Genomic DNA, 14,037 nt, shown 5'->3' with positions numbered 1-14,037 from the left:
AAAAGTTAAAAGTGTATAAGTTACTTTGTTACAATAAAACTAAATGTGTACAAAAATATACCAATTATAGTAACAAAATAACAATTATAGATAACAAGTATCAGCTACTTATAGGTATTATTTGGTTAATTTGCAAAAAATCCTATTAGATTGAGTTAGGTATAAATTTTTTCCTCACTTTACAGATGAGGAAATACATAGTTAGTAACTATGAGTCAAGATCTGAAACCTGATATCCTCACTTCTTCTGTTTTGTTTTCGATGTTTTTGTTTATGGTAAACAGATTTCATGTATTTCATATACATAGACTTAGGAGCATAGTGATACTTTTCACCCTACCCTCCCTTCCATCCACGCTTCCACCTTCCCTAGTCTTTCTTTTCATATTGTTTCTTTTTAAGTTTTACGTTACTGTGCTTCTACACATAGGTTCCTAATTGCTAAATCATACTAATTCTAATGTTGTAATTTGAGCCTCACAGCAACCTCGTTAAGGAATTCAGGTTACTATCTCAATTTTACAGTTGAGAAAAATGTTTCTTGGATGTATTAAGTGATTTTTTTTTTTTTTTTTTTTTTTGGACAGGCAAAGTTAGACAGTGAGAGAGAGAGAGAGACAGAGAAAGGTCTTCCTTTTCCGTTGGTTCACCCCCCAAGTAGCTGCTACAGCCGGTGCATTGTGGCCGTTGCACTGCGCGGATCCCAAGCCAGGAGCCAGGTGCTTCCTCCTGGTCTCCCACGCAGGTGCAGGCCCAAAGACCTGGGCCATCCTCCACTGCTTTCCCGGGCCACAGCAGAGAGCTGGACTGGAAAAGGAGCAACCAGTACAGAATCCAGCACCCCACCGGGACTAGAACCTGGGGTGCTGGTGCCACAAGCGGAGGATTAGCCAAGTGAGCCACAGTGCCAGCCGGTATTAAGTGATTTGTCTGAAGTTTCATAGCCTATGAGTGGCATAGCTGGAATTGGAATCTTTTTTCTACTAGTGGTGAATGAACAGCCTCTTGGAGAAATGTTTGGAAGGGAGCTCTTTTTGTTAAAGAGCCTCTAGTATGGAAAGCCTGAAGAAATTGGATCAGGCAGCTTAGAAAGAATAATGTGTGGAAAGGGCAGTCCCAAAGCAAAAAATCCAATGCTAGTTACCCATATGTGACTTGGTATTTAAAGCTAGAGAGACCAGTACTTGAATTCATGCTTTGCCACCTTCCTGCTATGTGTCCTTCAGCAAATCACTTCCTTATTTGCCTCCCTCTAATATAACACTTGTCAAACATAATTATCAGAACTAAATGAGATCATGAATATAAAATATATAGCAGACTGCCTAACCTGTAGAAGGTGCTTAATAAAATCAATTCCTTCCCATAGAGTGAAGTTTTCTTCCTTTCTTTCCATAGCATTTGTCTAGCCGGCAGAGTGTACAGCAGAGTACATCTCAGGTAAGCAGCTTACTCATGCCTCATAGTTTTTCTGTCAACTGTTCTTTGAAGAGATCACCACTAGGATACAGTAGGTGACTCTTGATTATATGATACCTTTCCTTTAAGGAGCCTCAATTTCAAAGCAGATGAAGCCAATCTCTACTCCTCTGTGCACTTACATAGTCCAGTTAAAAGAACTGAAACTAAAATGAAAATATTATTTAGAATAATATTACCCTCTAGCAGTGTAATTCAGGTGCATCAGGGTCATAACAACATCTCTAAGAAATGGCTTTGAAAATGGTTCCCATTATGTTGTATATATTTGTGACCTGATGGGGCTTTTGCATTCATGTCTAAGTTGGAATTACTCCCCCATATCTCCTTCACTGTTTCCTTCTCTCAGCTAGTTAATTGTCTACCTTGGCCCAAGTCTTCTATCAATGACGAGAAAACATCCTCAACCTCCCTCTTAAATATCCCCTTAGCAATGTGAACAGTTAGTAATTTAGTTTCAATTTTTAGTGATTAGCATAAGGAATAAAATAGAAATCACTTTTTTTTGCCTTCTCATTAGGTAGATACAATGCGCCCACGTCATGGAGAGACCTGTCGGATGCCAGTGCCACATCACTTCTTCTTTAGCCTGAAGAGTTTTACCTACAATACCATTGGGGAAGATACTGATGTCTTCTTTTCCTTATATGATATGAGAGAAGGCAAGCAGATCAGGTAAGAGTTAGTTGAGGTGAGGTTGAGATATATTAGGATGGTAAGAGGAGAAGCAAGATAAGGTAACTTGGTCTTATTATCAGGGAGTTTGGTCCCTGTGTACTCTGAAGTCATCTTAACCATGTGTAGCCTCTTTTTCCCCACTGTGCTTATTCCATGTGGAAGCTCAAAATCAAATCTTGGCTGTCACCACTCAGGGAAAGAAAAGGATGCATGTATTCAATGCCAGAGTAAAGACATATGCAAAATACAGAACAGAACAAATGCAGCAGAGACGCCCAGCCTAGGAGTGCAGGAAGCCCTGGCTTGTTGCATGTGAGAAACAGCATCCACAGAGAAAAAGACTGATGATATACTGTCTGAGGGCAGCCCCACCAATATTAAACGCATGACCATAATAAATATGTAGTTTAAAAATTGTGGTAAGTATTGTTAAGGAAAATATATATGGTGCTTTGAAGTTCTTATTTTAATTGGAGTGAAGGAAAGGTCTTCTGGCATTCAAGCTAAGGCTTAAAGTAAGGGTAAGAAAAAAAATGGGATAAGTTGGTTGAGAAAAAGTCTATAGGCAAACAAAACTTGGTACATTTAAAGAAATGAGAGATCAGTGTAGCTGGAATGTAGTGATCTACAGGAGAGGGTATAACAAGGTAATCGAAGAAATGAGCAAGAGCCAGAATATATAGGACCTTATAGCCATTGAAGAATTTTGGATTTTATTAAAAGTTCAAGAAGAAAAGAGTCAAATATGAAAAAAATTTCAAAAAGCAAAGGCTTGAGTCAGAAACAATAAGAACAATGATGCATGTATAAAGGAAAAAAAAGAGAGGCTATTAGCAGTAAGAAAGTATGTTGACAATAAACTCCAGGGCCTGAGATTGTTTCTTAGCAGTAAGAAAGTATGTTGACAATAAACTCCAGGGCCTGAGTTTGTTTCTTATCCGTATTTAACTATTCAAAGCTTCTTGAACAGGAAGAACTCAGTAAGTGTTTAATCTGAAAACAGAAGCTAGAGAACAACTCATAGGCCTAGGAGGACAAATCTAGAAATCCACAGCCAGAAAAAGAAGGAAAAGAGAAAGGATAGAAGAAAATATTTTTAGAAGTAATGACTAAAAACTTTCAAAATTTGTTGAAAAGCATATATCCAAGAAAGTCAATGAACCTTAAGTGGGATAAATACAAAAATAGTCAGTCTTTAACCTGTCATAGTCAAAGGCAAGGTCTTGAAAACAGTAAGAGAAAATGGCCTGTCATGTAGGAGAAAAATACAATTAATGGCTGACTTACCAGAAGTGATGGAAGACATAGCAAATGTAATGATATACTCAATGATTAAAAAGAAAAATGTCAACTATTAGTTCTATATACAGTAAAACTACCTTCATCAATGCAAATGACAACACCAAATGCAAAAATTAATTAAAAATATATCAAATATCTGAATGTAAGAACTAAAACCAAAACTCTTTTTTTAAAACAGCATTTCTTTTTTTTATGATTTTTTTAATATCTTTAAAAGGCAGAGTTACAGAGAGAGGAAGAGAGACAGAACAAGAGAAATCTCATCCACTGGTTAACTTCCCAAATGGCCACAATGGCAAGGGCTGGGCTGGGCCAAAGCCAGGAGCCCAGAGCTTCTTGCAGGTCGCCTCTGTGGGTACAGGAAGTCCAAGCACTTGGACCATCTTCCACTGCTTTCCCAGGTGCATTAACAAGGAGATGGATTGGAAGTTGAGCAGCTGGGTCTCAAACTGGTGCCCATATGGGATGCCAGCATCACAGGTGGAGGGTTAACCTGCTAAACCACAATGCCAGGCGCAAACTAAACTCTTAAAACATAAGAATAAATATTCACAGACTTTAACTTGGTGATAGATTTTTAGATATGATACCAAAAACATGAGTAACAAAAGAAAAAATAGAGCCGGCGCCGTGGCTCAATAGGCTAATCCTCTGCCTTGCAGCGCCGGCACACCAGGTTCTAGTCCCAGTCAGGGCAACGGATTCTGTCCCGGTTGCCCCTCTTCCAGGCCAGCTCTCTGCTGTGGCCCGGGAGTGCAGAGGAGGATGGCCCAAGTCCTTGGACCCTGCACCCCATGGGAGACCAGGAGAAGCACCTGGCTCCTGCCGGATCAGCATGGTGCGCCGGCTGCAGCGCGCCAGCTGCGGCAGCCATTGGAGGGTGAACCAACGGCAAAAGGAAGACCTTTTTCTTTGTCTCTCTCTCACTGTCCACTCTGCCTGTAAAACATTGTGATGTGACCTGCTATGTACCACAGGAAAAATAGATTACAGATTAATAAGTCTATCCAAGTTAATGCCCTGTTTAAAAAAAAAATCCTTCTCCAGAACATAACAGAACCCAAAGTCTCCAGTATAACCATTACCGAGTCCACCATAATCCAAAAGTTATGGAAATGAAGTTAACTCAACAACAGAAAATGAATTAGCTCAACAAAGCAATGGCTAACTTAATCTTTCTTAGGAAATTGCTAAAGTGTAGAAGACATTGGAAAAGAAAACAGTTGTTACCTTGTAGTAGAATGAAAATCCTTTGCAAATAAAGCAGTGGCTAACCTTTGAACAAGGTTTTCCAACTTTAACTGAAAACTAAAAAATTGACACAATATGTACACAGTTATTCCTCCCTCAGTTTTTTCTCCCTAGAATATTATTTGTGCATGCAAAAAATGTTACAGAGCTTGTAGTGAACTGGTAACATTTATCAAGTGAGTGAATGGCTTTTTAAAAACTCTAAAAATGCAATTCCAGTGTGATGTCTGTAGTTATGAAAATAACTTTGAATCTGTCTGAATTCAATTTAGGCATTCTGTCCTTTCCCCCTTTTGTACTTCTACCTCAAGACTAAAGCCACAGGCAGAGTAATCCAAGCAGGCACACACACATGTTCCTATTCCCAGCATCAACTTCTCTAAATCTCAGATTTGCATAGTATGCTTTAAGCTATTCCAGAGTAGTGGATGAAGATAAATATGAAGACATCAAACAAAATACAGAATAGAAGTTTGCTGTATTGCTTGTGTTTCTTTCCAAAAAGTCTTTTTGTTGTTAGAATATTTTTAGCTGGGGGAGATTTCAGCTGATTTGATTTCTCTGGAAATCTGGTACTTGGAGGAAGAGCTTAACAGTAAGGCCTGTTTCTGATGCCTCTGGAGTCGAACTCTTAGAAGGTCTCTGGGACTGAGTTCTCTAGTGATTGGAGGTGTTTCTGTCAGAACCAGAGACATTTCTTCCCAGAGCAGGGATTATCTTCTCTGCCTTCACAAATCTACACTTGTGGTTCATCTCAACATTAAAGATCATCTCAAGACACAGTAAATTTTTAAAACTGGATGCTTGAATCTTCACATAGAAGTTAAAGAATGTGAAAGAAGTGAAGGAATTCTTGTCAACAGATTAATCAGTGCATCAGGATTTGTATTTTCAAAGATGTTCTGTTAGACTGGAGACTTGGAGAGATTGGAAATCTGGTTCCAGGGAGCAAGCTATATGGCTGTTTTTGGGAATACCAAAAATCAAAAGATACTGTGGAAAAATAGCACAAGTGAGAGGTAGTGTTGAGATTAGGTAGGTAGATCCTTTATAGTGTGTGGGAACCAGGAGTTCACAATTATGATTTGTTAGGTGAAGTTAAATGATGAGAGAAAAAGGGAAATTTTGAATTTCAAATACAAAGTATATGCACTGACAAATTTAAAAAGAAAGTTCTTGGGTAGAAAAAGGGAGAGCATTTTTTACAGGTTTTTAATTTTATAATTTTTTAAAATTTTATTTAAGGTATATAAATTTCATGTATTTCATATACATAGATTTAGGAATACAGTGATACTTCCCACCATTTTCTCCCTCCTGCCCCCATTCCCACCCTTTCTTCTCCTTTCCCTCCTATTCTCTTTATTAATTTCTGCAGTGTTCTACCTTCAGTTTATTCATATAATTAACCATACACTATGTAATGAATCCAACAAATAATGTGAAGAAAAAAACACTGTTCCTCAATAGTAGAGACAAAGGATGTAAGCAATCATTGAAGCTCAGACTGTCAATTTCACTTCTTTACATTGCATTTTTGGTACTTTTACTAACCACAAATCAGGGAAAACATGGATTTTGTCTTTTGGGGACTGGCTTATTTCACTGAGTATAATGGTTTCTGGTTACATGCATTTTGTTGAGAAAGACAGGATTTCATTCTTTTTTATGACTGAATAGTATTCCATGGTGTGTATATATACCAAAACTTTTTTTTTAGGATTTATTTATTTATTTGGAAGAGTTACAGATAGACAGAGAGAGAGGTCTTCCATCTGCTGGTTCACTCCCCAACTGGCTGCAATGGCCAAAGCTGGGCCAATCGGAAGCCAGGAGCCAGGAGCTTCTTTCAGGTCTCCCATGCAGGTGCAGGGGCCCAAGGACTTGGGCCATCTTCTACTGCTTTCCTAGGCCGTACCAGAGAGCTGATCAGAAGTGGAATAGCTGGGACTCGAACTGGCACCCATATGCGATGCCAGCACTACAGGCAGTGGCTTTATCCTCTATGCCACAGTGCTGGCCCCCTGCCTGGGGTTTTAATCACATTTGTATTGCAATTCTGACATCACCCCTTAATAGGTCATCTTGGGTACAGCCTGTCAGTGGTTGAGTGGGTGCAAAAGATTAATCTCATAATGGGTTGGGATGCAGAGAAGGTAGGGTAAACTTAGCTTGAATAATCAACCCTCTTGTTAGTGCAGTTGGCTTGAATAATCAACCTTCACTTGAGAACTAACTTTTGAGAGCACGCCTTCAATGACCTAGACATCCCAGGAGGCCCACTTCCTAGCTGCTATAATTAGATCAAGTCTCCACTCTAATCCATCAGCCATTAGCATTCAGCCACTGTTAATTTAAGACTGGAGTTTATTTTTTTAAGATTTATTTATTTATTTGAAAGAGTTACACACAGAGAGGAGAGGCAGAATGAGGTCTTCGATCCGCTGTTTCACTCCCCAACTGGCCACAGCGGCTAAAATTGTGCCAATCCAAAGCAGGAGCCCAAGGACTTGGGCCATCTTCCACTGCTTTCCCAGGCCACAGCAGAGAGCTGGATCAGAAGTGGAGCCACTGGGACCTCAACTAGCGCCCATATGGGATGCCGGCACTGCTGCGTGGTAGCTTTACCTGTTACGCCACAGTACTGGCCCCAAGACAGGAGTTTAAACATCTGTATGAGTTTGGGGACCCAAGTCCTGTTCAGTCCACAACAGTGTTTTAATTATGTTGTCTTTGAAAGTCATTTTAGAATTCAAGGAGATTTTATTAGGTGAGTTTGATTTTTATTTACTAAGGCCCTATAAACTATATGGCTCTGTACTTGATTCTTTGAGGGTTGCAATAATGTGGAAGATACAGTCCCTGCTGCTTTACAGATAAAGACACTAGGCTTAAAGGATGTATGGAGTTCCCCAAGACCACCCTTAATGATCATTCATTAGACTCATTTAGTTGTCTAACTATGTCTAGTCATGGCTAAGATTTATTACAGTGACATCGAATGGGATGCACAATACTTAGCATGGCATACTAAGGGAGAAAGACAGGAACTCTGGAGGAATCCATGCACAGGCTTCCTTGTGCTCTCTCCCTCATATGTAGAATCACACAGAGCATACTCTTCCAGTAAGGAAAATGTAGCAACATGTATATGATATTTCTGGCCTGGGAAGCCTGTTAGATACTCAGTGCCCAAGATTTATTGGGAGCTATTGTATAGGCACCCTCTTTTTAGCATGAACCATATTTCAAGCTCAGTATGAAAGAAGGTGTTCAACATAAACAGTGTTGTTCACACAACTCTCTTGGAAATACCCCCAAGAGCCAAATTCCCAGATGACAGCCAACAACCAACCTTGCAAGCAGACCTTTCCAATCAGTATTTACAGACCAGCCATGTTAACTCTTTTCTGCACAGAGAAGATACTGCACATATACCTGTCAGTATAGATAAGGAGGGAGGAATGAAACAATATCAGGAAGACTTTTTTCTGTGCAAAACATGGAGTATTTCTGTGAGGTTCCCTTTTATCATATGAGGTACTTTATGGAAAAATGTTGATAAACTGTAAATTAGTATAGTATACATGTTGGTAACTGCTATTGTCCTGATCAAAACCCTGGCTTCTTGTGTGGCTTTGTATTTGTTACCTTATATGGAAGTACTGTTCATTGATGCCTGTAAGGAGAAATGTTCACTCCTTCAAAGTTTCGTTTATTTTCAATTAAATTCTGATAAAAAAAAATAGATTTGGGGGTGGGGTTATCTTTTTCTGATTAGTAGAGTACCTACTAGGAAGACCTATGATTGCATTATGTTTGCTATGCCCTTTTATAAAACATGGTACTTTCTCATAAGACAGTATTTTCTTAACTTTTATTTAATAAATATAATTTTGAAAGTACAATTTTTGCATTACAGTGGCTTTTTCCCTCCCATAACTTCCCTCCCACCCTCAACCCTCCCATCTCCCGCTCCCTCTCCCATTTCATTCACATCAAGATTCATTTTCAATTCTTTTTATATACAGAAGATCAATTTAGTATATATTAAGTAATGATTTCAGCAGTTTGCACCCACACAGAAACACAAAGTATAAAGTTCTGTTTGAGCATTAATTCATATAGTACAACACATTAAGGACAGAGATCCACATGGGGAGTAAGTGCACAGTGACTCCTGTTGTTGATTTAACAATTGACACTCTTGTTTATGCTGTCATTAATCACCCGAGGCACTTGCCATGAGTTGCCAAGGCTATGGAAGCCTTTTGAGTTCGCTGACTCTGATATTATTTACACAAGGTCTTATTCAAAGTGGAAGTTCACTCCTCCCTTCAGAGAAAGGTACCTCTTTCTTTGATGGCCCGTTCTTTCCACTGGGATCTCACTCACAGAGATCTTTCATTTAGGGTTGTTGGTTGGTTGTTTTTTTTGTTGTTGTTGTTGTTTTGTTTTGTTTTGTTTGTTTTTTACCAGAGTCTCTTGGCTTTCCAATCCCAAATTACTCTCATGGGCTTTTTAGCCAGATCCGAATGCCTTAAGGGCTGATTCTGAGGCCAGAGTGCTGTTTAGGACATCTGCCATTCTATGAGTCTGCTGTGTATCCCTCTTCCCATGTTGGATCGTTCTCTCCTTTTTAATTCTATCAGTTAGCATTAGCAGACACTAGTCTTGTTTATGTGATCCCTTTGACTCTTAGTCCTATCATTATGATCAATTGTGAACTAAACTGATCACTTGGACTAGTGAGATGGCATTGGTACATGCCACCTTGATGGGATTGAATTGGAATCCCCTGGCATGTTTCTAACTCTACCATTTAGGGCAAGTCCGATTGAGCATGTCCCAAACTGTACATCTCCTCTTTCTCTATCCCCACACTTATATTGAACAGGGATCACTTTTCAGTTAAATTTAAACACCTAAGAATAATTGTGTGTTAATTAAAGAGTTCAACCAATAGTATTAAGTGGAACAAAAAAAATACTAAAAGGGATAAAGTATTAAGTTATACATCAACAAAGACCATATGATTATCTCAATAGATGCAGAGAAAGCATTTGATAAAATACAACACCCTTTCATGATGAAAACTCTAAGCAAACTGGGTATAGAAGGAACATTCCTCAATACAATCAAAGCAACTTATGAAAAAACCCACGGCCAGCATCCTATTGTTTGGGGAAAAGTTGGAAGCATTTCCACTGAGGTCTGGTACCAGACAGGGATGCCCACTCTCATCACTGCTATTCAACATAGTTCTGGAAGTATTAGCCAGAGCTTTAGGCAAGAAAAAGAAATTAAAGGGATACATTTTTTTTTTATTTTTTCAAAAAGCAAGCTCTTCGTTTGGCTGATCTTTTGTAATTTTTTTTGGATTTTATCCTGTTGATTTCTTCTCTAATTTTAATTATTTCTCTTCTCTTCCAATAGTTTGGGTCTGGTTTGCTGCAGTTTTTCTAGATCCTTGAGATGCATTGAAAGCTCATCTATGTGGTGCCTTTCCAATTTCTTGATGTAGGCAACTATTGCTATAAACTTTCCTCTTAACACTGCTTTTGCTGTATTCCATAAGTTTTGTTATGTTGTGTTGTTATCATTTACTTGGATTTTTCTTTTGATTTCTTCTATGACCCAGTGTTCATACAGTAGCATATTGTTCAGTCTCCATGTGTTTGCATATGCTCTAGGGATTCCTGAGTTGCTAATTTCCAGCTTCATTCCACTGTTGTCTAAGAAGCTGCATGGTATGATTGTAATTCTTTTGAATTTGCTGAGACTTGCTTTATGGCCTAGTAAGTGGTCAATCTTAGAGTGGGTTCCATGTACTGCTAAGAAGAATGTAAATTTAAGTGTAGGATTAAAAGTTCTGTAGATATCTGTTAGATCCATTTGGGCTGTAGTGTCGATTAAATCTGCTGTTTCCTTGTTGATCTTCTGTCCAGTTGATCTGTCTATTTCTGAGAGTGGAGTATTGAAGTCCCCCAGTACTATTGTATTGGAGTCTAAGTCTCCCTATATGTCCCTTAACATATCTTTTAAATAATCTGGTGCCCTATAATTAGGTGCATATACATTTATAATAGTTACATCTTCCTGTTGAATTGATCCCTTAATCATTATATAGTGCCCCTCTTTGTCTCTCCTAACAGATTTTGTGTTAAAGTTTATTTTGTCTGATTTTAAGATGGCTATATCCGCTCTTTTTGGGTTTCTGTTGGCATGGAATATCTTTTTCCAACCTTTCACTTTCAGTCTTCATGCATCTTTGTTGGAAAGATGTGTTTCTTGTAAGCAGCAAATAGATGGGTTTTGTTACTTAATCCATTCAGCTAGTCTGTGTCTTTTAACTGGAGAGATGTTAAATATTAGAGAGCAGACATTCTTAGCATTTATTTAAATCTTTTCAGATTGCGTATTACTTTGGAAAATAATAACCATGTTATCAGTGATTTGCCCTTTTTTAAAGATTTATTCATTTATTTGAAAGGCTGAGGAGGCAGAGAGAGAGAGAGAGAGAGAGAGAGATTTTGAGATCTTCCATACACTGGTTCACTCCCCAAATGACCACAACAGCCAGAGCTGGGCCCATCTGAAGCCAGAAGCAGGAGCTTCCTCCTGGTTTCCCACACGGGTGCAGGGGCCCAAGGACCTGGGCCATCTTCCACTGCTTTCCCAGTCCATAGCAGAGAGCTGGATTAGAAATAGAGCAGATGGGATTCGAACCGGTGCCCAAATGGGAAACTGGCACTGCAGGTGGCAGCTTTACCCACCATGCCACAGTGCCAGCCTAAGTGATTTGCTCGGTTTTTTTTTTTTTTTTTTTGACAGGCAGAGTGGACAGTGAGAGAGAGAGAGACAGAGAGAAAGATCTTCCTTTGCCGTTGGTTCACCCTCCAATGGCCGCCGCGGCTGGCGCACTGCGGCCGGCGCACCGCACTGATCCGATGGCAGGAGCCAGGTGCTTCTCCTGGTCTTCCATGGGGTGCAGGGCCCAAGGACTTGGCCCATCCTCCACTGCACTCCCTGGCCACAGCAGAGAGCTGGCCTGGAAGAGGGGCAACCGGGACAGAATCCGGCACCCCGACCAGGACTAGAACCCAGTGTGCTGGCGCCGCAGGGTGGAGGATTAGCCTAGTGAGCCGCGGCGCCGGCAGTGATTTGCTCTTAAATGCTTTATTTTCCTGTGATGGTGCTTGGTTATATATTTATGTAAGTACAATCAAGTGGAATGAAGGATAGCCTTCTATGCATTTGATAAAATGTGTTTCTTCAATCTTCATTAATTTATTTATCTGTTTATTTGTTGAAGATTTTGTTCAGAACTATTAAGGGTGGGTTACTCTTAGAAAGTTGTCAAGGGGCTATCTTGGAAGTACTAGGCAAAAGAGTTGTTCCCAAATAAAGAGAAAGAGTTGCTATTCTCACATTGTTTTAGTGGCATCAAGGAATTATCACGACTACTTTTTTTTTTTATAAATACTTCAGACTGTTTAGCTTTCAGCTAAGAAGGATGAAAATAGTCTTCTTTAGTCCTCATAGATATGATTAGCAAAATACATAGAAGATAGTCATTCCTCCCGGCTCCCAGCTTCCTGTTGTGAGCACATACCTTCCTCAGAAACACTATGACCTGAATGTTAGAGGTGGCTGAACTGACTTACCACTGTGCTGCTCTGTTAGTAGGGCCTCATACTCATTTCACCCACATGTGGTCATTCCTCTGTATGATTTTTATTATTAGGATTGGGAGTCTGATCCTGGGAAAAGCAGAAATCATGAGATTAAAAATAACTATTTATAGCTCCATGTATAACCGATTGTAAAGCTAACATTTCATTAAATGTTCATGAAAAATACATGATTTGTAAAGACTCAATAGGAGTTATTTAATTATAAAAATGCTGTTAAAACTATTTGAGAATATGTGACAACAGATTTACTCCTAAGTCTCCTTTGCTTTAGAGAATAGGTAAAGAATCTGTTTTCTGGGATTGTTTGTAATTCAGGAGTTTATGAGTGTTCCAAATCAGCCAAATCATTACCCCTGTCTGCTCTTAGTCTTCTTAGCAGGATGCCATGAACCTTAAACAGAATAGGTTCTGCCAGAATGGTACAATGGGAGCTTGACCTAGACTTACTAGTTGGACTCTCCACGTGGGCAGTAGGGGTCCTGGGGCTAGCTAGGTTACCTTTATGCAGCTTCTCTAGGAAACTGCGGTACACAGATACTCCCTGTATGTCTCTGGCACAAGATTTGGTTTACAGCATTTCCCAGGTGTATTTGTCCATGGAACCCATCTTCCCCTCCAACACTTTGTCCCCCAATTTTTACTTCATAAGAATGGGCTTTGAAGTCAAATTGATCCAACATTTTGATTTCAAGTTCACAATTCTTTTACTTTCTCAAGCGAAGAATTTTACCTCTGACTTGCAGTTTCTTCAGAGATGAAATACCTATTGTGAGGATTACATGCAGTTTGCTAAAAAAATTTTTTTTGAAACAATTACTGATACACAAAAGATGTTCATTATGAGGCTGCTGTTGCTGCTATGGCAAGCTGAGAGGTATAAGAGCTCTATCTCCCATCAACATCATTTCTCTGAGCTTCAACCTTAGATTTTCAGTGCTTGTTTTCCACTTACCTACTTGTCCCTCAGAGACCTCAAATTTAGCATACCTTCCTGAACTTTATATCTTCCTCATCTGAAACTGCCACATCCCATCAACTGCTAAATATGGTCAGCTGTGTCTCTTAAATATAACCCATATCTGTCCACTGCTTTTCCAAAACTGCATCATGGCTTGCCTGGTTGGAATATGTTTCCAACCTTACTTCTACACTGCAGACCAAGTGGTACTTGTAAAAAGATCTTGCTCCTTCTTGGATTAAAGCTTCAGGACCTCTCTTGAGTGGGATTTTTCAAACTTGTTAATAAGCCTAACACAAATTTAGCTACATTGTAAAAATTCAGATACCCTCCAGAATCCTACCTGTGTTTTAGAGTATCAAGAGTATCTGGAGTATCTACAGTTTAAGCTGCCAGGTGTTCCTAATGATAACTAAGTTTGAAGAATCCTCATAAGTCCACACTGTGTTGCATGACAAGGCTGACAGTTATTGAACTATCCAATGCCCTCTAAATTCATGCTCAAAACTTTCTCCTTGAGACAAGCTAGATATGAATCATGAAGCACTTGGCATTCTCTCTTCTGGAATCTCATTCACCTCATCCCTAAATACACTTTCCAAAATGGCAAAAGCCTAGCAATATTTTAAGAACCTATTCCAGTACCTCCTTTAGGAAGCCTACCCTTGTCCC

The 14,037-nt window shown here is 39.3% G+C and overlaps 1 protein-coding gene across 14 annotated transcripts in view; it reads left to right on the top strand.

Annotated features, from left to right (window-relative positions):
- DOCK3 (dedicator of cytokinesis 3) overlaps positions 1 to 14,037 on the top strand; it is a 507,250-nt gene that overhangs the window by 293,825 nt on the left and 199,388 nt on the right. For all 14 annotated transcript variants that reach the window (XM_051852373.3, XM_051852369.3, XM_051852371.3 and 11 more), the window contains exons 8-9: positions 1,399 to 1,440; positions 2,000 to 2,154. In XM_051852373.3, coding sequence (XP_051708333.1) covers positions 1,399 to 1,440; positions 2,000 to 2,154 — 197 coding nt within the window. The remainder of the gene's footprint in view (positions 1 to 1,398; positions 1,441 to 1,999; positions 2,155 to 14,037) is intronic.

This window comes from Oryctolagus cuniculus, chromosome 10 (genome assembly GCF_051225735.1).
Source record: "Oryctolagus cuniculus isolate XC-2025 breed Fujian yellow rabbit chromosome 10, ASM5122573v1, whole genome shotgun sequence".
NCBI lineage: Eukaryota > Metazoa > Chordata > Mammalia > Lagomorpha > Leporidae > Oryctolagus > Oryctolagus cuniculus.
This window is presented reverse-complemented; position numbering and strand designations above follow the sequence as displayed.